General features: G+C 37.3%; 1 protein-coding gene across 1 annotated transcript in view; it reads left to right on the forward strand.

Annotated features, from left to right (window-relative positions):
* The window catches only part of LOC133460926 (chloride channel protein 1-like), a 131,362-nt gene that overhangs the window by 64,355 nt on the left and 42,541 nt on the right, over positions 1–24,466 (forward strand). Inside the window, exons 13-17 of the mRNA XM_061741639.1 lie at positions 15,201–15,270; positions 18,027–18,137; positions 21,223–21,436; positions 23,080–23,213; positions 23,361–23,452. Coding sequence (XP_061597623.1) covers positions 15,201–15,270; positions 18,027–18,137; positions 21,223–21,436; positions 23,080–23,213; positions 23,361–23,452 — 621 coding nt within the window. The remainder of the gene's footprint in view (positions 1–15,200; positions 15,271–18,026; positions 18,138–21,222; positions 21,437–23,079; positions 23,214–23,360; positions 23,453–24,466) is intronic.

Consider the following 24,466-nt stretch of genomic DNA (forward strand, 5'->3'; position numbering starts at 1 on the left):
TAAGATTTTGAGTTTTTGCAGTGTATGTTTTATTGTGTCTGAGCACTTTTGCACTGCAAAAACTCAAAATCTTAACAAGAATATTTGTCTTATTTCTAGTTAAAATCTCTCATTTTTAGTCAAAAAAAATCTCATTACACTTAAAACAAGACTCATCACTGGAAAAAACAACAATTTTCACCTGTTTCAAGTAAATTTTCACTTGAAATAAGTCGAAAAATCTGCCCGTGGAACAAGATTTTTTTGCTTGTAATGAGAAGATAAATCTTGTCCCACTGGCAGATTTTTCTACTTATTTCAAGGGAAAATTGACTTGAAACAGGTGAAAATTGTCAAATGAGATATTTTTATGGTGATGACTCTTGTTTTAAGTGTAATTACATGTTTTGTCTAAAAATGAGACATTTTAACTAGAAATAAGACAAATATTCCTGGTAAGATTTTGAGTTTTTGTAGTGTGTGTGTGTGTGTGTGTGTGTGTGTGTGTGTGTGTGTGTGTGTGTGTGTGTGTGTGTGTGTGTGTGTGTGTGTGTGTGTGTGTGTGTGTGTGTGTGTGTGTGTGTGTGTGTGTGTGTGTGTGTGTGTGTGTGTGTGTGTGTGTGTGTGTGTGTGTGTGTGTGTGTGTGTGTGTGTGTGTGTGTGTGTGTGGCTCCACTTGACGTCAGCATTTTCGTCACCATCTTTTCATGAGGGACATTAGTTGCAGGTCATTCATGTTGGTTGTTGGGGACAGGGACATCTGTGTGTGTGTGTGTGTTTGTATGTGTGTTTGTTTGTGTGTGTGTGTGTGTTTGTATGTGTGTTTGTGTGGGTGTGTGTGTGCCTTTCTACTTTTCTTTGTGTCCAAGGTCAAACAGAGTGCTGGCGAGACGCCAGCAGACTTAGGTTCCTTATGTTTTCTATAGAGCTCACGCCCACACACACATGCACCTGCAGACTCACACCGCTCACTGTCTAGTATTTAAATCTGAAATACGCTCCCTGTTAATCAGTTGTTCATATGTCTAAACACAATTTACACAAAAGGGCATTTTTTGGACAAATGGATTGATAGCATTGTTGAATGTTGAATGAAAAAAATAAACATACGGTACTCCTTTCCTGGATGTCTGGGTTTGAAGCGGTTTTCAAATACTAAGATTTTTAGCTTTTGTATTCCTAATAGCATAATTTCTTTTGATAAAATGAGTTTCCAAATGATCTGTCTCCTACATTTGTGCACGAAGCAGCAAAGTCTGATGATGTGCTCACCTGAGATGTATGTGGAGACCTATTTGTAATCAAATCAAATCAAAGTTTATCTTAGACGGGACGATGCATATTAATGAACACTACATTAAGCAGTGTAAATACACCGGATTTTAGCAGAAATGCTAGTTTCCACCCGCAGTCCCCACAGAAAACATAAAAACAATTGAGTCAAACAATACAATCAAACAAGGGAACAAACATAAAACATACTTAGTAGCAAAATACATTTAGCAGCATTTAAAAGCAGTATGGATTGTATCTAAATTGACTTGAGCCAAAAATTTATATTACAATAATGAAATACCAGCGATGGTAATATTATGGTACTGAGAGTATCCAAGTTGTGTGACATACAAAGTGCGTGTTACATTGCAGATTGACCTAGTACGTACAAATTAAAACAGATAATTAAAGCTGCAAGCAGCGATGAACGGGCCCTCATCACCCTTATGCACGTTCAGGCTGCAGTGGAAGCTTGTATGACTTGATGTAGATTCTTCAGGCCTGGACATTTAGTGGATGACACGTTGCAGGATCGAGACGCACATTTTGATGTATAACACACCTAGGTGCACGTTACGGTTCGGACCGTATTAACTGCTGAAGGAATGGCATAAATTGTGCCAAAATTACACGATTATCTCAAAATGTTCAAAATGGCCGACTTCCTGTTTGGTTTCGGCCATGGCGCCAAGAGACTTTTCTTTAAGTTGCAACATGATACAGGTGTGTACCGATTTTCGTGCATGTACGTCAAACCGTATTGTGGGGCTTGAGGCACGAAGTTTTTTCTGTCTGAACCAACCAGATGAAGGGGGGGCGTGCTTTTTGGTGTATATCGTCGCCACGGTAACGCTTTTGACTGAGAAAAGTAATGCCCGTCGTCGCAGGATGGAGACGCACATTTTGATGTAAAACACACCTGGGTGCACGTTACAGTTCGGGCCGTATTAACGGCCGAAGAAATGGCATAAATTTCGCCAAAATTACACGTTTACTCAAAATGGCCGACTTCCTGTTCGGTTTGGGCCATGGCGCCACGAGACTTTTCTTTAAGTTGCGACATGATACAGGTGTGTACCGATTTTATTTTCGTGCATGTACGTCAAACCGTATTGTGGGGCTTGAGGCACAAAGTTTTCTAGGGGGCGCTGTTGAGCCGTTAGGCCACGCCCATTAATGCAAACCAGTAAATTTTTCACCAGGCCTGGCTTGCGTGCAAAGTTTGGTGACTTTTGGGGCACGTTTACGGGAAAAAAAGGCCCTCATTTCGTCGGAAGAACTCCCACAGATACAATAGGGCCTTTGCACTTACAGTGCTCGGCCCCTAATTAACATTAAGACAAACTACACAAGTTTAAGCCTGGTTGTGATAACAGTGTCGTTCATCCAATAGCCAGGATTTAAAATGTCTGGTGAAAGAGGTCAGAGTCGGAAGTTCACGTATCGGGCTTGGTATTGCATTCCAGGTGTGAGTCTCACCTCTGATGGGGCGTCACAATCACACCCCTGGGTGCCTTCAAACCAGCGTGAGGTATCTGAGAAAAGGTTCAAAGAGACTTCGTAATAATACAGAGCTTAGTATCAGTTTAAATTCCACAAAGTAGCTGTCTTTAACACCTAGGGTTGCCACCTGTCAGAAATAGAAATAAGGGACGCCCTGATTTCAGCAGTGCAGGAGCCAAAAAAAAAAGCCCCAAAACTTCTAAACTGAATAAAAATGTGTTTATTTTATATGAAAAAATAAAATGCTTTGATTTAAAGTTTAAAGTGCTTTAATAGCATTGAACTTGCATGACTGTACAGACAGACAACCACACTAGCAGCTGAAATATCCTCCTATGCTACGTATGTCCACATCAGCCCAGATGTAATATAGCCTACAGGTGAAGAATATGGTGTAAAAGTTAATTTATTTCAATAATTCAACTAGAATATGGTGTAAAAGTTAATTTATTTCAATAATTCAACTAGAATATGGTGTAAAAGTTAATTTATTTCAATAATTAAACTAGAATATGGTGTAAAAGGTTAATTTATTTCAATAATTCAACTAGAATATGGTGTAAAAGTTAATTTATTTCAATAATTCAACTAGAATATGGTGTAAAAGTTAATTTATTTCAATAATTAAACTAGAATATGGTGTAAAAGGTTAATTTATTTCAATAATTCAACTAGAATATGGTGTAAAGGTTAATTTATTTCAATAATTCAACTAGAATATGGTCCATCCATCCATCCATTGTCCACCGCATTATCCGAGTCCGGGTCGCGGGGGCAGCAGTCGGAGCAGGGATCCCCAGACTTCCCTCTCCCCGGACACCTCCTCCAGCTCTTCCGGGGGGACCCCAAGGCGTTCCCAGGCCAGCCGAGCGACGTAGTCACTCCAGCGTGTCCTGGGTCTTCCTCGGGGTCTCCTCCCGGTGGGACATGCCCGGAACACCTCACGAGGGAGGCGTCCAGGGGGCATCCTATACAGGTGCCCGAGCCACCTCAGCTGGCTCCTCTCGATGTGGAGGAGCAGCGGCTCTACTCCGAGCTCCTCCCGGGTGACAGAGCTCCTCACCCTATCTCTAAGGGAGCGCCCCGCCACCCTGCGGAGGAAACTCATTTCGGCCGCTTGTATCCGGGATCCCGTTCTTTCGGTCATGACCCAGAGTTCATGACCATAGGTGAGGGTGGGAACGTAGATCGACCGGTAAACTGAGAGCTTTGCCTTTCGGCTCAGCTCCCTCTTCACCACGACGGACCGATACAATGACCGCATTACTGCGGCCGCCGCACCGATCCGCCTGTCGATCTCGCGCTCCGTTCTCCCCTCACTCGTGAACAAGACCCCAAGATACTTAAACTCCTCCACCTGAGGCAGGAACTCTCCCCCGACCTGGAGGGTGCAAGCCACCTTTTTCCGGTCGAGAACCATGGCCTCAGACTTAGAGGTGCTGATTCTCATCCCAGCTGCTTCACACTCGGCTGCAAACCGCCCCAGTGCATGCTGAAGGTCCTGGCTCGAGGGAGCCAACAAGACCACATCATCTGCAAAAAGCAGAGATGAAATCAAGTGGCTCCCGAACCGTACCCCCTCCGGCCCCTGGCTGCGCCTAGAAATTCTGTCCATAAAAATAATGAACAGAACCGGTGACAAAGGGCAGCCCTGCCGGAGTCCAACACGCACCGGGAACAGGTCTGACTTACTGCCGGCAATGCGAACCAAACTCCTGCTCCGGTCATACAGGGACCGGACAGCCCTTAGTAGAGGGCCTCCGACCCCATACTCTCGGAGCACCCCCCACAGGATGCCACGTGGGACACGGTCGAAAGCCTTCTCCAAGTCCACAAAACACATGTGGACTGGTTGGACTAGAATATGGTGTAAAAGGTTAATTTATTTCAATAATTCAACCAGAATATGGTGTAAAAGTAAATTTATTTCAATAATTCAACTAGAATTTGGTGTAAAGGTTAATTTATTTCAATAATTCAACTAGAATATGGTGTAAAGGTTAATTTATTTCAATAATTCAACTAGAATATGGTGTAAAAGGTTAATTTATTTCAATAATTCAACCAGAATATGGTGTAAAAGTACATTTATTTCAATAATTCAACTAGAATTTGGTGTAAAGGTTAATTTATTTCAATAATTCAACTAGAATATGGTGTAAAGGTTAATTTATTTCAATAATTCAACTAGAATATGGTGTAAAAGGTTAATTTATTTCAATAATTCAACCAGAATATGGTGTAAAAGTACATTTATTTCAATAATTCAACTAGAATTTGGTGTAAAGGTTAATTTATTTCAATAATTCAACCAGAATATGGTGTAAAAGTACATTTATTTCAATAATTCAACTAGAATTTGGTGTAAAGGTTAATTTATTTCAATAATTCAACTAGAATATGGTGTAAAAGTTAATGAAAATACGGTACAAATCGCGTCCCGTATTAGTTCAATACGGGACGCAAAATTTTTTTCTCAAATAAAGGACAATTCCGTATTTTACGGGACGGGTGGCAACCCTATTAACACCATGTAGCTACAGGTACAAAGACTAAACTGAATACTGAAATGGAATGGTTCATAAAACTACTGAACTACTTATAAAAGTATGCATACGTTGAAACCCGTCTTTTTGGTTTGCATGCAGATCTCTGTCTCGTCACAGATCCTGTACAGCTCTCCCTCCCACGCCTGTTTAATATTTAAGGTCATTTTCCAAGACCAGTCCTGGGTTTAGCAACAGCATACTCGCATACAAATGAGTGGCGTCATTAAAATCACGGCAATGTCAACGCAGAGGACGACTCTCACAGTGAAGTTGACGAGAGTCAGACAGAATAAACAGAGCTGATGATTGATAAATAATAGCACTTGATCCAAACTCTAAACAGAGCCGGGTAGAGGAAAAGCAGCAGGCGGCATCAATTAATCAGAAACTGAACACGAGTTTGTGCAGGTTCTTCCAGGTCTTGGACGATGAGAAGCAGAAGTGAGACTCTCGGTGAGGATGGGTTAGAAATATATATATATATATATATATATATATATATATATATATATATATATATATATATATATCCCACTGGTTTCTGTTCATACGCTGGAAAGCAGAAAAAACCCTTGATATTAAATCGGTTTGTACTTCATGCCAACAGGACAAATGTCCAGTCCAGACCGTTTGTTTTATGTATAAAAAGACAGAAAGATGAATCCTGGTCTTTAAACATGCTGACTCCTGCTGCAGCTTCAGTATTCATACGGCTGATGAATAATGAGGAACGAGCTGTTGCTGCCTCCTGCTTGGTGATCATCAGCAGCCACAACTCAGGAAACTGTCTTACTCAACACAAAACCAAGCTTCTCTGGCTGCGCTGAGGTCACATGACAAAGAGTTGAGTTCAAGTAGAATCTGCAGTTTAAGTATTACATCAATGAGGCTCAACCAGCATTTTAAAAGGAACCCCCGTTATTAAGACTTGTAGGCCCTAATAAGCCACAATTTTTCTCTTATACTAAAATATGTTGTTAGAAACACATAAAATAATGTAATTGCTTTAAAAATCTACAATGTTTATCACATATTTTGACCTGCGCAATGCATTCTGAGGGCAATGACGTAGAACGGTTGCTCTGGGAAGATAAGCTATTGACGCTAGCGTTAGTTTAACTGGGACAGGTATCTAAAACATAGATGAGCAGCACTCTCCCGGCCGTGGAGGCTGACGAGGGAGCCCATAAGACGTCTCAGTTCAGGCAAACTGGATCAAAGTTCTCGTGTGCTGTGATGCACGGGAGATCTGCAAAAATGATCAAAGTCGTGCGCATCTTATCAGTGCATTAAACTGTATATCCTAATGCAGTTGCGCCGCCAGCCGGAATCCTGTACGCACTGTGCATACAATTTTTTTGAAGGATTTATTTTTAGTACGTGCTGGGTCCACCGTTTGATGTTACCATGACAGACCAGAGGCTGAGTGGACTTGCCCGGGAGGCGAAACAGGAGGCGCAGACTTCGCTTCAAATAGGCAAGAACATCATTATTTAATTTAATGACTATTCTGATCATTTTGGTGGAGCCACATCTGGCTGGGGTTTGTATTGTAGCATCGGCTATCTGCTAGTTGAAACGTGTGGTCGGTTAGCCTATCTGAGTTTTATGGTGTTTTTATAATTAATGCTTTATGGTGGTGTACTTTTTCTTTTTTTTTTTACTTTTTTGTAGGTGCGCGGTCACCAAAATGTTTATGTTTGCATCTGGTGCGCATAATAATGTCACCATATCTGTAGTGCGCCGTGAGCACGTTATCCAATTTGTCACTGCAAAGTTTTGTTTGAGGAAAAAAGGTCTTTGAAATACTTATTGAACTCTGAATAGCCAACCAATCTATCCTCTACTTATTGGATAGTGTAATATTCAGGCTGAGTGGGACCCCTAAATTATCCGTATAGAGCAGTGGACGGACTGTTTCTGTGCCTATTACGAAATTGAATCCTGGCGGCGCCACCTGTCCTAATGATTTATAAAGCATAGGACCGCGGTGGATGCTAATAATCTCCAAAATTATTGATATTGGAATACGTTTTATCACACAATAGCTTAAAGTGAACAGTTGCTGACAAAAACACGAGCTCTTGACAGCAAACGCTCTCCTCCTCTGTTTGCATCGAGACGCAGTTGCTGCACAGACATCATTGATTTTGTCCCATGTCGCCTCATCCCGTCTTTTTTGGTCTTCATTTGGCTCGTTTTGAGATATGTTTTCAGTGTTGTCCTCCTCCTTGACCTTGTGCTCGGGTTCAAATTGAAACGGCTGAACAGATGACATGTTTAGCCTCTGGATTATCTCGTTGAACAGTCAAAACAGTGTACGGGGGCCAGCAGGTGCAACCGTGTGACGTCACTACCCAGAATGCATTGCGGTGTAAACAACAATGGCGACCTACAAGTTAAATTATATTTTCAAATATTATAAAAACAAAGACATCAAAAAGGTTTTTTAGATCACATTGTTATAATTGATACCAACATTTATCTTTTAAGGCCTACATGTCTTAATAGCCAGGGTTCCTTTTAAATATCACAGGCTGCTTTCATATACATTGAAATCTGAATTAAACATTTATTTTTTAAATGGATACGCAGTGTGTTTGATTTAAGGACCATCTTTCCATTTCGAGATTATTAGATTTTGAACACAATTCGAAGAAAAAGTCATAATTTTTCAGATGAAATCCACAAAATCTAATTGCTTTTTTTTTTAACCCCAGCCTTTTCATGCATATGTGTAGAGTGGAGATTAGGCAAAAAATGCTCTGCAGATAATCCTATCAACGCCACATTAAAGCCTGTCACTCAGCGGCGTACAGGGCGCCGGTTAAATCACGGCGCTCCTCGCAGAGCAGAGAGGCTCCCCGTTGTGACGTTTTAATTCCCCGATAACGGAGAGATGCTGGCTGTTACAACCGCTCTCGCAACGCACACGCCTGCTCCGTTTTCTGCTTTTATGTCGTCTTCTGCTGCCGCTAGCTTTTCTCTGACACAAACCTTTACCGGCCTCGCCTCTCGTAGAGGTGTTTATGATTTCTCCATCACCGCACCTTTGCTCAGGCTGAAGTTAAAATGTCCCACAATAGAGAACCTGCACTGCAAAAACTCAAAATCTTAACAAGAATATTTGTCTTATTTCTAGTTAAAATATCAAATTTTTAGTCAAAAAAATGTCATTACACTTAAAACAAGACTCATCACTGGAAAAAAACTACAATTTTCACCTGTTTCAAGTAGATTTTCACTTAAAATAAGTAGAAAAATCTGCCAGTGGAACAGGATTTTTTTGCTTGTAATGAGAAGATAAATCTTGTTCCACTGGCAGATTTTTCTACTTATTTCATGTGAAAATTTACTTGAAACAGGTGAAAATTGTCAAATAAGTTATTTTTCTGGTAATGACTGTTGTTTTAAGTGTAATGAGATTTTTTTGAGTAAAAATGAGACATTTTAACTAGAAATAAGAAAGTCCAAAGTAGAAAATTTTAGCACACCGGATATGCAGAAAGGTGCGTCGGAGGAGGAAAGCTGCAGCCAATTTAAAAAGAAAACTCCTGCACACCTTCCTCTCACCAGACTAGTGTTTTCTTTTTAAACTGGAAATAAGACAAATATTCCTGGTAAGATTTTGAGTTTTTGCAGTGTACAGTATATATTTAGATCGCTGATATCTTTAAGTACTTTCACCGTCTTTGCTCTGTGCCAAGTATTTGTCTTTTCATTTTTTGGAAGATAACTGATGGTCTTTGGCTTAATTATTTCAATTATCTGATTCAAATCAGTCACTTGAATTTAAACTCTTCAACAGCTGAAGAAAATATTGTATAAAAAGTTAGCTGTAGTTACATATCTGAGGAGTCAGTTATACTTTTGTGGGTTGAAATTCCTTCACTTCTTGGACGTCTTTGATTCATCTGGCCTTTGCAACAATGGATGTAATTAAAGTTAGAGAATTGACACATATACAACTATGATTGTAAAATGGGTTGGGGGGATTTAATCCCTCTTTCTTGGTATCCCTCCCATTTCCACCGGTACAGAACGCACCGAACCAATCCCAGCAGGGCAGAGGTGGAAATGATGTGATGCCAAATACAGGAGTGTTTTGACTATTCAAAACCAGCGAGAACAATTTGGATTTACAAGTTTTTACTGCGAAACACTGAAATTAATTTCTTGATACTAGTCTGTTTGCCCCCCCCCCCCCCCCCATGTGACATCTCTGATTGGCTGCATGTCAAAGGCATCCAGAGGCCATTTGGAAAATCAAAGTTGAATCTAAAGGAACCTAATTTATTATTTGCCTGATACTTTTGAAGAGGGAAAGAGATGGTGTAGCCGGCCAGGCTACACCATGCAAGTCCTTTTTTTTTTTTACCATCTTTTCAACAATCATCACATGTTTTTGTTCAAAGTGTATTTGCGATATAATTAAGACTAGTATTTTAAAACTTGGATTATAAAGTAGTGATGCACCGAAATGAAAATTTGTGGCCGAAACCGAAACCGAAAATAATAATAAACACTTGGCCGAATACCGAACAATACCGAACATGGTTCTTCGCAGTTTTTCATTTATTTTGCCAATTTTTTCACCATTGCATAAATCAAATAAATTTGATTTAGGCATACTTTTAAAAGAAAAAAATCTTTTACAAAATTACAAGGTAGAAAACATTTGTTGAACATAAAAAACTGAACATTTTTTTATTTCCCAGCATTTCTTAAATATTCCAGCAGACATTATACCAGCAAAGAACAATAACTTAAAATAAATAAATTAGCAAAATACATTTTGTGGCCATCTTTGAGCTTACGTTAGGCTTAACTGACTGAACATTGTAACATAGGCCTTAAAACAATAAAAATGCATTAAAGCGCTCAGGGTTTTTTATCATTTCAAATGATAAATCAAACTTGTATTGCTGAAAGACTTTGCAGATGTGCCCCCTCTAGATATTTGAGCAGAACATTCATTGCAAACAGCCATTCTTGTATTATTCTGTGCCACTCTAAAATCCTTCCACACTGCTGACATGTTTGCACCACTTCACTCCACGCTCTTCCACGTTTGATTTCGTCATCTAAACGCACCTGTAATAGATTGATTTATGTTGTTTTGGTTCCACCTCCTGGTGAATGTTAGGTAAAATTCTTATGTGGTTAGTTTTTGGTTGGCCAACGATTTATGTTTGTGGTGCGCAACAGTTACGGAGCGTCCAGTCTATTTCCTTATTTTACAACGCCGTTATTAATCGTTCGTTTTTTTTCCCACTTATTCCACCGAACACCGAAAGTGTTTTTTTGCTATTTTCGGCCGAACAATTTCGGTTACCGAACAATCGGGGCATCACTATTATAAAGTCCTTATATCCATATATTTTCAAGTAATTCTGCTTTTTAAATCCCATCATTATCAAAAGTCATTTTTAATATATCACTGTTGGTTATTTTAAATAATTTAGGGCCAATTAGCATTTCAGATCTTGTGGTATTATAAACATCAACGACATCTTTGCTCATTTGCAGGTTTGTTTTCTGTCCCCAAAGTTGAAACTAAACGTGGAAAATCCAATCTTTAGATCTTTCTCTCTGGATTTTGATTTGATTGATTTGGTTTTCATTAGTAATTCTTAATTCATCCCACCTGACACCGTTTCCTCTTATTCCTACCTTATGCTGTATGTATTTTTATGAAGTTTATACATCTAGCTTCGCGGCGCTCATTATAGGCAGTTTACTGACTGATATTGGAACCCGTGAGCAGATTGGGTGAGTTGTGTTTTTCTAAGTGATTGAATCTGACTGTTGGTTTTAAGAGAGAGAATAAAACTGTGCAGTCCTCCGTCTCTAGGCCTGCCACTGCCCCGTGAGAGACATGCTAATGAGTTTTTATCTTGTTCCACAGTAATTAAGTTGTCAAATGATGACAAATGATGTTTAAAATGGTAATGTGGACAGCAAAAATGGAAATGTTTGTCAAAAATCTTTTGAAATGGGAGTAAAAAGCCCAGCGTGTGGGGCTTGTGGTGAAACACAGATGCTTTGTGCCTTCAAGCCAAAAATCCTCAGCTGGTGTGAAAGTAATCATTATCGCTGAGTAACTCTCAGCAGCCAAAAACCAGGTATGTAATTAGAAAAACTATTTTGAAATCACATTCATACGAATAATTGAAAATATATATTTGAACACAGTGCGATATAAAAAGTTAAGTTCTTATTTAGTTGGAGATGTAGCGTGAACATTTTCCTGCATATCTAATACAAGCCCCTTGATTCAGCACCTGCAGCTTCAGTGGAGAGTTTCTGCGTTCCCACAACGCGCACATGCACATTCCAGCTCTCTAACTCATCAACCTATATACATTTTCTTCCACTTTTACTAAAATGTAAAATTTGAACACTAACTCAAATTAAAGCTGCAAGCATGGGCGTGGTAGTGGGGGGAAAAGTGGACCTGACTACCCAGGGCCCGAGTAGAGAGAGGGGCCCATGAAAATCCAGATTTATTCTTTTTTTTTTTTGTGATGTTTTTATTTCGAATGAATTGGGCCCTCCAATTAATTGGTGTCATAATTTATTTAAAATATATTGATAACATCAAATGAGAGAATGAACTTAATGTCACAGTTCTCCCAACATATTAGACATTCTGGGCCCCCCTCTTGAAGATGCAAAATGGTTTAGTCCGCCCAACAGAGACCGGCAACAGGTCAGTGCGCCCAGATCAGAGACCTGTGTGCAGGACATCATGCTGCCCAAAAAACATACATCGGGCTATCAGAAAAAGAAAGAGAGGAAACAAAAAGAAAGACGGCAGAACGAGGGGAGGCAGCTGCTGACTGCTTTCTTTCCCAAAGGTGAACCAAGCTTGTCATGCAAAGTCCAATTAAAGTATCCCCGCGTATCATACGCCGTAAGATCTGCGTTGGTGCTACGCGGAACCATAAATCAGCCGGTGTCCGTCACTCATCTGCAAGACGCTTCTCTCTGCTGCACCGTTAACACAAAGTAACGATGGATATTCGGAAGTGGTTCAAGCACTAGTACTGGACTGTCTCAGAAAATTAGAATATTGTGATAAAGTCCTTTATTTTCTGTAATGCAATTAAAAAAACAAAAATGTAATTCTGAAATATTGCAAGCCTTTTATTATTTTAATATTGCTGATCATGGCTTACAGATTAAGATTCCCAGAATATTCTAATTTTTTGAGATAGGATATTTTAGTTTTCTTAAACTGTAAGCCATGATCAGCAATATTAAAATAATAAAAGGCTTGCAATATTTAAGTTGATTTTTAATGAATCCAGAATGTATGACATTTTTGTATTACAGAAAATAAAATGAAACTCCGTGCTGAGATTTAATGAATGATCCATCTAGCAATATTGCTGCTGCATATATCAACATGTAAATAACATACCAATATCACTGTAGGCTCAAGTGCACATTAGTAATATATTAATTGAGCAATAACGCAATTTATTATTTTTGTCTGGTAAAAAGCCTTAGCATTGCGGTGCAGTGGTGTGCTTAAAAGCTATTGTCAATGTTCAATAAATTCATGGTGTTACCAAAGCCAATGAATAATCATGTTAAATAACTGTGATCTCACTATCAATCAAAAATGATTGTGATTGTGATTTTTGCCACAGATAGATAGATAGAGAGAGAAAGAGATCGGTCTGGGTGGTGAGAACATAGAAAAACAATTAGCTATTCTTCTCAATCTGGCTGAAAAATGGCTTAAAACATTTTTGCCTCTGCAACTTATTGCAGCCAGATGTAGCCTAATGTTTTAGGTATTTGAGCACAAGTAGGCCAAATGCATCAATTCAGAACCACTCATCAATATAATCTGATCTGATTGTAGTTGATTGTATAAATACCCCCCCCCCCTTTTTTTTTTTTTCTCTCACGCTCCTCGCGGGCATGGATAGGGGCCCACTGACATTGAGAGTGTACAGGGCCCAGAATTTGGTGCTACACCCCTGGCTGCAAGCAGCGATGAACGGGCCCTCGCACCCTTGTGCACGTTCAGGCTGCAGTGGAAGTTTGTATGACTTGTAGATTCTTCAGGCCTGGACATTTAGTGGATGAAACCACCCACAACTCTCTATATCAGGGGTCGGCAACCCGCGGCTCTAGAGCCACATGCGGCTCTTTAGCGCTGCCCTAGTGGCTCCTGGAGCTTTTTCAAAAATGTTTGACCTTTTTTTTCCTTTCTTCTTTTTTCTCTTTTTTCCTTTTTTTCTCTTTTTTTCTTCTTTTTTTCCTTTTTTTCTTTTTTCTCTTTTTTCCTTTTTTTCTCTTTTTTTCTTTTTTCTTTTTTATTCTTTTTTTCCTTTTTTTGTTTTTTCTTCTTTTTTCCCTTTTTTCTTCTTTTTTCTTCCTTTTTCCTTTCCTTTTTAATCTTGACATTTCGACTTTTTTCTCAACATTTCAATGTTTTTCTCAACATTTTTGACTATTTCCTCGACATTTCGACTTTTTTCTCGACATTTCGACTTTTTTCTCAAGATTGTACTTCAACATTAATCTTGACATTTCTACTTTTTTCTCAACATTTCGATTTTTTTCTCAACATTTGTACTTTTTTTCGACATTTCGACTTTTTTCTCGAAGTGCATAATAAAAAAAAAAATCTTCCCCCACTAATATAGAAAACATGCAGCATGTGTTGTCTTCATTCTAAGGCTTATACAAGACTTTTCATTTTTTGCAGCTCCAGACATATTTGTTTTTTGTGTTTTTGGTCCAATATGGCTCTTTCAACATTTTGGGTTGCTGACCCCTGTTCTATATGAAACCATTCAAAAGTTATGGTAGAAAGTAGGAACTATCAAATATCGACCAATTAGAAGGGGCGGGGCTAATTTGCACCAATTATGTTCAAGGACTCAAAACCGAGTCCGATGACACCACCCACGAGTCTATATGTCAAACCATTCAAAAGTTATGGCAGAAAGTAGGAACTATCAAATATGGACCAATCAGATGAAGGGGGGGGCGCGCTTTTTGACTGAGAAAAGTAATGCGCGTTGTCGCAGGATCTAGACGCACATTTTGATGTATAACACACCTGGGTGCACATTACGGTTCGGGCCGTATTAACTGCCGAAGGAATGGCATAAATTGCGCCAAAATGACACGATTAATTCAAAATGGCCGACTTCCTGTTGGGTTTCGGCCATGGCGCCAAGAGACTTTTCTTTAAGTTGCGACATGATACAGGTGTGTACCGATTTTCGTGCATGTACGTCAAACCGTATTGTGGGGCTTGAGGCGCAAATTTTTCTAGGGGGTGCTGTTGAGACATTTTGCCACGCCCATTAATGCAAACCATTAAATATCACATTTTTCGCCAGGTCTGGCTAGCGTGCAAAATTTGGTGACTTTTGGGGCACGTTTAGGGGGAGAAAAGGCCCTCATTTTGTCGGAAGAAGGAAAAAAAGGATAAGGAAAATTCCTACAGATACAATAAGCCTTCGGACTGTCAGTGCTCGGGTCCTAATAAATGCACTTATACGTCACTTATGCTGCTATTCGGTCAGACTTGTACAATCACATGAGCGATCTCCATGAGTGTTAGGTGGGTAAACTTTAACAAGAACGGTGTCGTGATAATCAGTGAAATGTGTTTTACCTCTTTCCTCCCTCATGAAGGAGACGGTGGAATATATTCCTGTTTCTTTTTCTTTTTCTGTGGTGATTATTAAATTAATTTCAAATTCCTCTCTTTAGCCATGTTAATTTCAAGACAAAAACAAACCCTAGAAGTTATTATTTGGGTGTTTTTCATTGTGAATTTCCACCTCTGGTCAGAGAAATTGATGAATAAATATCTGTACGGTTGGTGTTCTTTAACTCATCACCAGCTTCTCTCTGCAGTTCTGGATGTCTGCCGTGGCCACCACCATGCCTATTCCCTCTGGAGCCTTCATGCCCGTCTTCATACTTGGTAAGAAAAACCTTTCCCTCACACCATGCAGTTATAACTATAGAAAATTCAGCTTCAGAGCATGTGATTACCATGATTTTATTTTGCTTTACTTGCAGACTTACACTGCAAAAACTCTCTTCTTAACAAGAATATTTGTCTTATTTCTAGTTAAAATGTCTCATTTTTAGTCAAAAAAATCTCATTACACTTAAAACAAGACTCATCACTGGAAAAAACAACAATTTTCACCTGTTTCAAGTAGATTTTCCCTTAAAATAAGCAGAAAAATCTGCCAGTGGAACAAGATTTTTTGCTTGTAATGAGAAGATAAATCTTGTCCCACTGGCAGATTTTTCTACTTATTTCAAGTGAAAATTTACTTGAAACAGGTGAAAATTGTCAAATAAGTTATTTTTCTGGTAATGACTCTTGTTTTAAGTGTAATGAGATTTTTTTTGACAAAAAATTAGACATTTTAACTAGAAATAAGACAAATATTCCTGGTAAGATTTTGAGTTTTTGCAGTGTATGTTTTATTGTGTCTGAGCACTTTTGCAGTGCAAAAACTCAAAATCTTACGAGGAATATTTGTCTTATTTCTAGTTAAAATGTCTCATTTTTAGTCAAAAAAATCTCATTAGACTTAAAACAAGACTCATCACTGGAAAAAACAACAATTTTCACCTGTTTCAAGTAGATTTTCACTTGAAATAAGTAGGAAAATCTGCTGTGTGGAACAAGATTTTTTTGCTTGTAATGAGAAGATAAATCTTGTCCCACTGGCAGATTTTTCTACTTATTTCAAGTGAAAATTTACTTGAAACAGGTGAAAATTGTCAAATAACAAAGTATTTTTCTGGTAATGACTCTTGTTTTAAGTGTAATGAGATTTTTTTTGACTAAAAATTAGACATTTTAACTAGAAATAAGACAAATATTCCTGGTAAGATTTTGAGTTTTTGCAGTGTAGCAAAGTTATTGTTGGTTAATTATAGAAGTTGATGTTTTTCTTCTATTTCCCAAACTTGTTTTGTGACTGCTGATTATGTTCCAGGGGCTTTTGTTTTCTTTTTCCTCATCAGTTGTTCCTCGTTCATTCTGCAAACTCATTGACCAAGCTGCGGTGGAATAGTGTCCGGCAGCAGACGGTCTGCAGGCCTCCCGGGTCGCAGTAATGACAGACGTAATGACAGACGTGCTCCGATACGAGCTCTGCTAATATGAGCTCGGAGCAGAGCGGCAGAGAGGGAATCAGACTCCACAGAATGCAATCTGTATCTGCTGCAAAGCTCATAGGGCCGTGTTTTAGACCGGTTCTCCTTCTTTTCCTGTCTCACTCTGCTGACTGTTCAGCTTTGTGACGCTCAGCTGTGCAGTTTATAATAAAGAATTATAGCTTTGGAGCTCTCTCAAATTGTTTTTGGTAACCTTAAAGAAATAATTTTCATAACAGGAAGTAAGTGCTATAGAAAATAAAAATATGCGAGTGGGAGGCTTTGTAAACATCAAACGGTGGCCTTTGCATTGTCATGCTCAGGTGTCGGCAACCCAAAATGTTGAAAGAGCCATATTGGACCAAAAACACAAAAAACAAATATGTCTGGAGCCGCAAAAAATGAAAAGTCTTATATAATCTTTAGAATGAAGTCAACACATGCTGCATATATCTATATTAGTTATAACTGGGGGGAGATTTTTTTTTTTCACTATGCACTTTGAGAAAAAAGTCGAAATTTCGAGAAAAAAGTCGAAATGTCAAGATTAAAAAGCAAAGGAAAAAGGAAGAAAAAAGAAGAAAAAAAGAGAAAAGAGAAAAAAAGGAAAAAAAGAAGAAAAAAAGAGAAAAGAGAAAAAAGGAAAAAAAGAAGAAAAAAAGAAAAAAAAGAAGAGAAAAGATATAAAAAGAAAAAAAGAAGAAAAAAAGAGAAAAGAGAAAAAAAGAAAAAAAATAAGAAAAAAGAAGAGAAAAGAGAAAAGAAGAAAAAAAAGAGAAAAGAGATAAAAAGAAAAAAAAGCAGAAAAAAGAAAAAAGGAGAAGAAAAAAAGAGAAAAGAGGAAAAAAAAGGAAAAAAAGAAGAAAAAAAGGAAAAAAAGAATAAAAAAAGGAGAAAAAAAAGTCAAACATTTTTGAAAAAGCTCCAGGAGCCACTAGGGCGGCGCTAAAGAGCTGCATGCGGCTCTAGAGCCGTGGGCTGCCGAGCCCTGATCAAAGCAGACCTTTTAAATGGTATTAAAGTATTTTAGTTTTTTAAACCTTGAAGCTTGAGAACATTAATTTAGACTCTCTTTGCTCCTCTGTCATCAACTGCATGATTTCTATCTGACGTGTCGTTTTTCCAATATGAATCAGCTCCATTGAGGATGAAGTGACTATTTGAGAATAAAATTGCCAATCAGGTATTTTTCAATAAGAACATGTGATAGTGTGATGTCGGTTTATTATGTCCGACAGTGTGAGCCCGGTGACACTGAAGGCATGGACTACAGTATAAACAAAGCTGAAAAGAGACAGTTGATAAAAGAACTATAATTCACTCGTATTTAATCAAAAAACATTTCTTAAAACATCAGAAAATTCATCATCTGCTGTGAAAACATGCAAAATAAAATTGGATTAAATGTGTTTTCCGGGGCCTCGGCCAGCTCAGTTGGAGCGGGCCCGGCGTCTGCAGAGGCTTTTCTCCTCATGCAGGCAGCGCAGGTTCAGAAATAAAGGTCACTAGAGCCACAAAAAAGAAAAATGTGTTTTGTGAATCTTTTCCCTGTTTTCGTAGGAGCTGCATTTGGCAGGCTGGTCGGGGAAATCATGGCCACGTTGTTTCCTCACGGGATCGTGTTTGATGGGATTCTGTACCGCATCATCCCTGGAGGGTACGCAGTCATCGGTTAGTTTCTGCTTTCTCGTCTTGGCTACTTTCCTCCATTTGATTAGTTCTTACTAGTGTTTCTTTTTACAATACATCTTGTATTTGACCATGCTGTCTTCTATTATGACGAATTGTTCACAGATTGAACCTACCATAAGTCATATATGATATACATTCTATCTATTATTGTTAGGGATGGGCGATATGGACTAAAAAATGTATCACGATAATTTCTGTTATTTATCCCGATAATAAAAATGACGATAAAAAAATACTTTCTTTCTTTCTTTCTTTCTTTCTTTCTTTCTTTCTTTCTTTCTTTCTTTCTTTCTTTCTTTCTTTCTTTCTTTCTTTCTTTCTTTCTTTCTTTCTTTCTTTCTTTCTTTCTTTCTGGCTCATTTCTTTCTTTCTTTCTTTCTTTCTTTCTTTCTTTCTTTCTTTCTTTCTTTCTTTCTTTCTTTCTTTCTTTCTTTCTTTCTTTCAGGCTCATTTCTTTCTTTCTTTCTGGCTCATTTCTTTCTTTCTTTCTTTCTGGCTCATTTCTTTCTTTCTTTCTTTCTTTCTGGCTCATTTCTTTCTTTCTTTCTGGCTCATTTCTTTCTTTCTTTCTTTCTTTCTTTCTTTCTTTCTTTCTTTCTTTCTTTCTTTCTTTCTTTCTTTCTTTCTTTCTTTCTTTCTTTCTGGCTCATTTCTTTCTTTCTTTCTTTCTTTCTTTCTTTCTTTCAGGCTCATTTCTTCCTTTCTTTCTTTCTTTCTTTCTTTCTTTCTTTCTTTCTGGGTCATTTCTTTCTTTCTTTCTTTCTTTCTTTCTTTCTTTCTTTCTTTCTTTCTTTCTGGCTCATTTCTTTCTTTCTTTCTGGCTCATTTCTTTCTTTCTTTCTTTCTTTCTTTCTTTCTTTCTTTCTTTCTTTCTTTCTTTCTTTCTTTCTTTCTTTCTTTCTTTCTTTCTTTCTTTCTGGCTCATTTCTTTCTTTCTTTCTTTCTTTCTTTCTTTCTTTCTTTCTGGCTAATTTCTTTCTTTCTTTCTTTCTTTCTTTCTTTCTTTCTTTCTTTCTTTCTTTCTTTCTTTCTTTCTTTCTTTCTTTCTTTCTTTCTTTCTTTCTTTCATCTTCCTTCCTTTCTTTATCGTTTTTATCATGAGATGGCAATTTCTTACCGTGGGGAATTTTTGGACGGTATATCGTGAACGGTAAAATATCACCCATTCCTAATTATTGTACATATTTAATCATAAACGGGGTCTGCTGGAGCCTTTACCAGCTCATTACAGGCTAAAGAAAAGGGGTTCACCCTGGACAGGCCGCTTTTCTATTGCAGCAATAAAATGTTATCATTATGAGACATGAACAATTTGGGTTTTACACTTTAAAGAACCATTTTGGTCTTATTTTCAGCTTATTAACATGTCCACAAGATGTTTCTATGTGTTGCAAAATATATCTCGCTCAAAATAAGCCAGTGAAATTACAGTTGATTTCTGATTTTCAGAACATAACTAACCGTCACAAAGCAGCTGAGTGGGGCCACATGTGTATCTGTACATCACGGAGCACGCTGGTTCTTTATTGGATAGGGCTGCATCAATGATTTGCATGTACTGTGTGAGTAACCAGTGAACTGTGAACTCAGCGCCAACCACAGTGGAGGCAGTAGCTGTTGAGAACTGTTGTACAACTGAGAACCTCTTGTATTTGTTGCTCCATCAATATCCTGTTATATTTTGAAAAAAAAACCCCAGATAAATAAGTCGTTAAATAGTCAACACCATTTATAGCAGTATATTTTGATCCTGTCTGCTTTTCCTGCAAGTTTCTGTATTTCTCATGAGTCACAGCAAAGCCCCCGTCAGCAACAAGGTGAACATCAGACTGGCCTACAAAACTTCCTTGTTGCCAAACTAGAAACCTTGTCCAGGTTAAGCTGGGCAGACACTGTGCGATATTTTAAATCGTTTGATTCAGCTCCATCTCAAACTGCACGACTAGATCGCTGAGTTCAAAAGTTCACAGCCCACGATTTATGTTCTCACACTGTACGACCCGATGCTCTGATGCTCCGTCTGCTCACACTATACGATCATAATCCTCACGTCGGACTTCTGTTACTGGAACTGCAAACGTCAAAAAGAAGTGGAGATAGATACAATAGATAAATACAATAGATAGATAGATATTATATGTTGTGGAAGAGCCCAAGTGGGCACTGGAGTTGAGAATTAGCTATACATGCATCACATCAGCTGTAAGCTTGTATCTATGTTTGACTGCATTGTCCCTGTCAAATAAATAAAAAAAAAAAAAATTACAAAAAAAAAAAAATATATATATATATATATATATAATATATATATATATATATATATATATATATATATATATATATATATATATATATATATATATATATATATATATATATATATATATATATATGTATGCAGTTACTGCATCTCTTCTAATTTGTGCGGCCTGGACTCCTGCCTTATTTTCTTATCACCGGTTTTCTTTTCTTTTTATTTGAAATGAGAAGTCATTTGTTCCACATTATTGTCATCTTGATTTTTTTTTCTCTCTTGTCTCTTTGTTTATTAAAATTACGAGAATAAAGTCATAATATTACGAGAATAAAGTCGTAAAATTACGAGAATAAAGTCGTAAAATTACGAGAATAAAGTCGTAATGTTACGAGAATAAAGTCGTAATATATTATAAATATAACTTCACAAGATGCTCAATATTCCTCATTTTAACACAGGGAGAAGAAGCTCTTCCTGTTAGAGTTCTCATAAATTATATTCTCATAATATTACGACTTAATTCTCGCAACATTACGACTTTATTCTCGTAATTTTTACGACTTTATTCTCGTAATTTTACGACTTTATTCTCATAATATTAAGACTTTATTCTATTACGACTTTATTCTCGCAACATTACGACTTTATTCTCGTAATTTTACAACTTTATTCTCATATTATTATGACTTTATTCTCGTAATTTCCAATTTTTTTTGTCTTAGTTTGGCCCTAATACTCCGTCGTACCTTTCCCATTTCCAACACTCCATTTACTCTCCCTTGTTGTTCCCTCCGTCCCCTCCGTCAGGAGCGGCAGCGTTGACCGGCGCCGTGACTCACACCGTGTCCACGGCCGTTATCTGCTTCGAGCTGACGGGCCAGATCTCGCACATCCTGCCCATGATGGTGGCCGTGATCCTGGCCAACATGGTGGCCCAGGGCCTGCAGCCCTCGCTCTACGACTCCATCATCCAGGTGAAAAAGCTCCCTTACCTCCCAGAGCTCGGCTTCGGACACATGAGGTTCGTGTTACTGTCATTAGCAGAAAAACACTCGGCATGATGTCCCGCATGACTCCAGCAAGCAAAGTTCACCCTGTTTATCACATGAACTGAACTAGAGCCTGCAATGTGCAAAAGCATTCAGGAGCATTTGAATATTTGATCTGTGTTTCAAGAATGTCCTATAGTTAGCTGAGAAGCTGATAAATCTGTAATTATCAGAGACTCTCCTAATGCAGAAGAAGTTCTCATTAAATATGAGAACATTTCTGCACTGCAAAAACTCAAAACACAAAAAACAAATATGTCTGGAGCCGCAAAAAATGAGTCTTGTAAAAGCCTTAGAATGAAGACAACACATGATGCATGTATCTATATGAGTTATAACTGGGGGAAGATTTTTTTTTTTCATTATGCACTTCGAGGAAAAAGTCGAAATGTCGAGAAAAAAGTCAAAATTTCGAGAAAAAAGTCGAAATATCGAGATTGAAAAGGAAAGGAAAAAGGAAGAAAAAAAGAGAAGAAAAGGAAAAATAAGAAGAAAAAAAGAGAAAAGAGAAGAAAAGGAAAAATAAGAAGAAAAACAAGAATATTTGTCTTATTTCTAGTTAAAAATGTCTCATTTTTAGTAAAAAAAAATCACATTACACTTAAAACAAGACTCATCACTGGAAAAAACAACAATTTTCACCTGTTTCAAGTAGATTTTCGCTTAAAATAAGATATTTTTGCTTGTAATGAGAAGATAAATCTTGTCCCACTGGCAGATTTTTCTACTTATTTCAAGTGAAAATTTACTTGAAACAGGTGAAAATGGTCAAATAACAAGTTATTTTTCTGGTAATGACTCTTGTTTTAAGTGTAATGAGATTTGACAAAAATGAGACATTTTAACTAGAAATAAGACAAATATTCCTGGTAAGATTTTGAGTTTTTGCAGTGTGTGTCTCAAAAATGTCCTGTAGTTAGCTGAGAAGCTGATAAATCTGTCATTATCAGAGACTCTCCAAATGCAGAAGAAGTTCTCATTAAATATGAGAACAGTATTTCTGCACTGCAAAAACTCAAAATCTTAACAAGAATATTTGTCTTATTTTCTAGTTAAAATGTCTAATTTTTAGTTAAAAAAAACTCTCATTACACTTAAAACAAGACTCAATTTTCACCTGTTTCAAGTAGATTTTTGCTTAAAATAAGTAGAAAAATCTGCCAGTGGAACAAGATTTTTCTGCTTGTAATGAGAAGATAAATCTTGTTCCACTGGCAGATTTTTCTACTTATTTCAAGTGAAAATGTACTTGAAACAGGTGAAAATTGTCAAATAACAAGTTATTTTTCTGGTAATGACTCTTGTTTTAAGTGTAATGAGATTTTTTGACTAAAAATTAGACATTTTAACTAGAAATAAGACAAATATTCGTGGTAAGATTTTGAGTTTTTGCAGTGTGTGTCTCAAAAATGTCCTATATTTAGCTGAGAAGCTGGTAAAAAGCTTCCCAACTCTGAAATTATCAGAGACTCTCCAAATGCAGAAGAAGTTTTCATTAAATAGGACAGCTAATTTGCTTTAACAGTATTTCTGAATGTGTGTTTTATCCACATTTTGAAATGACCTGTGAAAGGGTTCACAAGTCCTCCGCTGTATCTGTGTATTTTCTCCACAGCCAATATAATATCGTGGTGGAGGACATTATGGTGAGGAAGGTGAAGTTTATCTCCTCCCAGTCCACGTACAGAGAAGTCAAACTCCTGCTGGACTCCTCTTCGCTCAAAACAATCCCCTTAGTGGACTGCAAAGGTGAGGGAGTTTACTGTGGATTTTATTATAACAAGTGACGTCAAACTAAATAGAATAAACAATGATAAAAAAAATATATAATCAAAATTGGCATCTGAGTTCGTCCACGTTAAAGATTGTATGATGTGATTCCACTTCTCCCTCCAGATTCTATGATCCTGCTCGGCAGCATCGAGCGGCTGGAGCTGCTGGCGCTCTGTGATTGGTGGTTGTCGCCCGAGAGAAGACTCCTGATGCAGGTGAGGAACAAAGGGACGTTTCTGGTTTTCAGGGACTTTGGAGTCTACGGAAGAGTATTAGGGCCAGGCAAGAGAAAAAAAATTTGAGAGTGGAAGATTTTTTTTTTATTGTGCACTTCGAGAAAAAAGACGAAATGTCGAGAAAAAAGTCGAAATGTCGAGATTGTTGAAATACAATTTCGAGAAAAAAGTCGAAATTTCATGAATAAAGTCAAAATTTCGCCTTTTTTCTCAACATTTCGACTTTTTTTTCTCGACATTTTGACTTTTTTCTCAACATTTCGACTTTATTCACGAAATTTTGACTTTTTTTCTCAACATTTCGACTTTTTTATTGACATTTCGACTTTTTTCTCGAAATTATACTTCAACAATATTCTCGACATTTTGACTTTTTTCTTAAAATTTCGACTTTTTTCTCAACATTTCGACTTTTTTTTCGACATTTCGACTTTTTTCTTGACATTTCGACTTTTTTCTTGAAATTATACTTCAACAATATTCTCGACATTTTGACTTTTTTCTTAAAATTTCTACTTTTTTCCCAATATTTCGACTTTATTCACGAAATTTTGACTTTTTTCTCAACATTTCGACTTTTTTTTCGACATTTTGACTTTTTTCTCAACATTTCGACTTTATTCACGAAATGTTGACTTTTTTTCTCAACATTTCGACTTCTTTCTCGACATTTCGACTTTTTTCTCGAAATTATACTTCAACAATATTCTCGACATTTTGACTTTTTTCTTAAAATTTTGACTTTTTTCTCAATATTTCGACTTTATTCACGAAATTTTGACTTTTTTTCTCAACATTTTGACTTTTTTCTTAAAATTTCGACTTTTTTCTCAATATTTCGACTTGATTCACAAAATTTTGACTTTTTTTCTCAACATTTCAACTTTTTTCTCGGCATTTCGACTTTTTTCTCGAAATTATACTTCAACAATATTCTCGACATTTTGACTTTTTTCTTAAAATTTCGACTTTTTTCTCAATATTTCGACTTTA

Source organism: Cololabis saira, chromosome 15 (assembly GCF_033807715.1).
Source record: "Cololabis saira isolate AMF1-May2022 chromosome 15, fColSai1.1, whole genome shotgun sequence".
In the NCBI taxonomy this organism is placed as follows: Eukaryota; Metazoa; Chordata; class Actinopteri; order Beloniformes; family Belonidae; genus Cololabis; species Cololabis saira.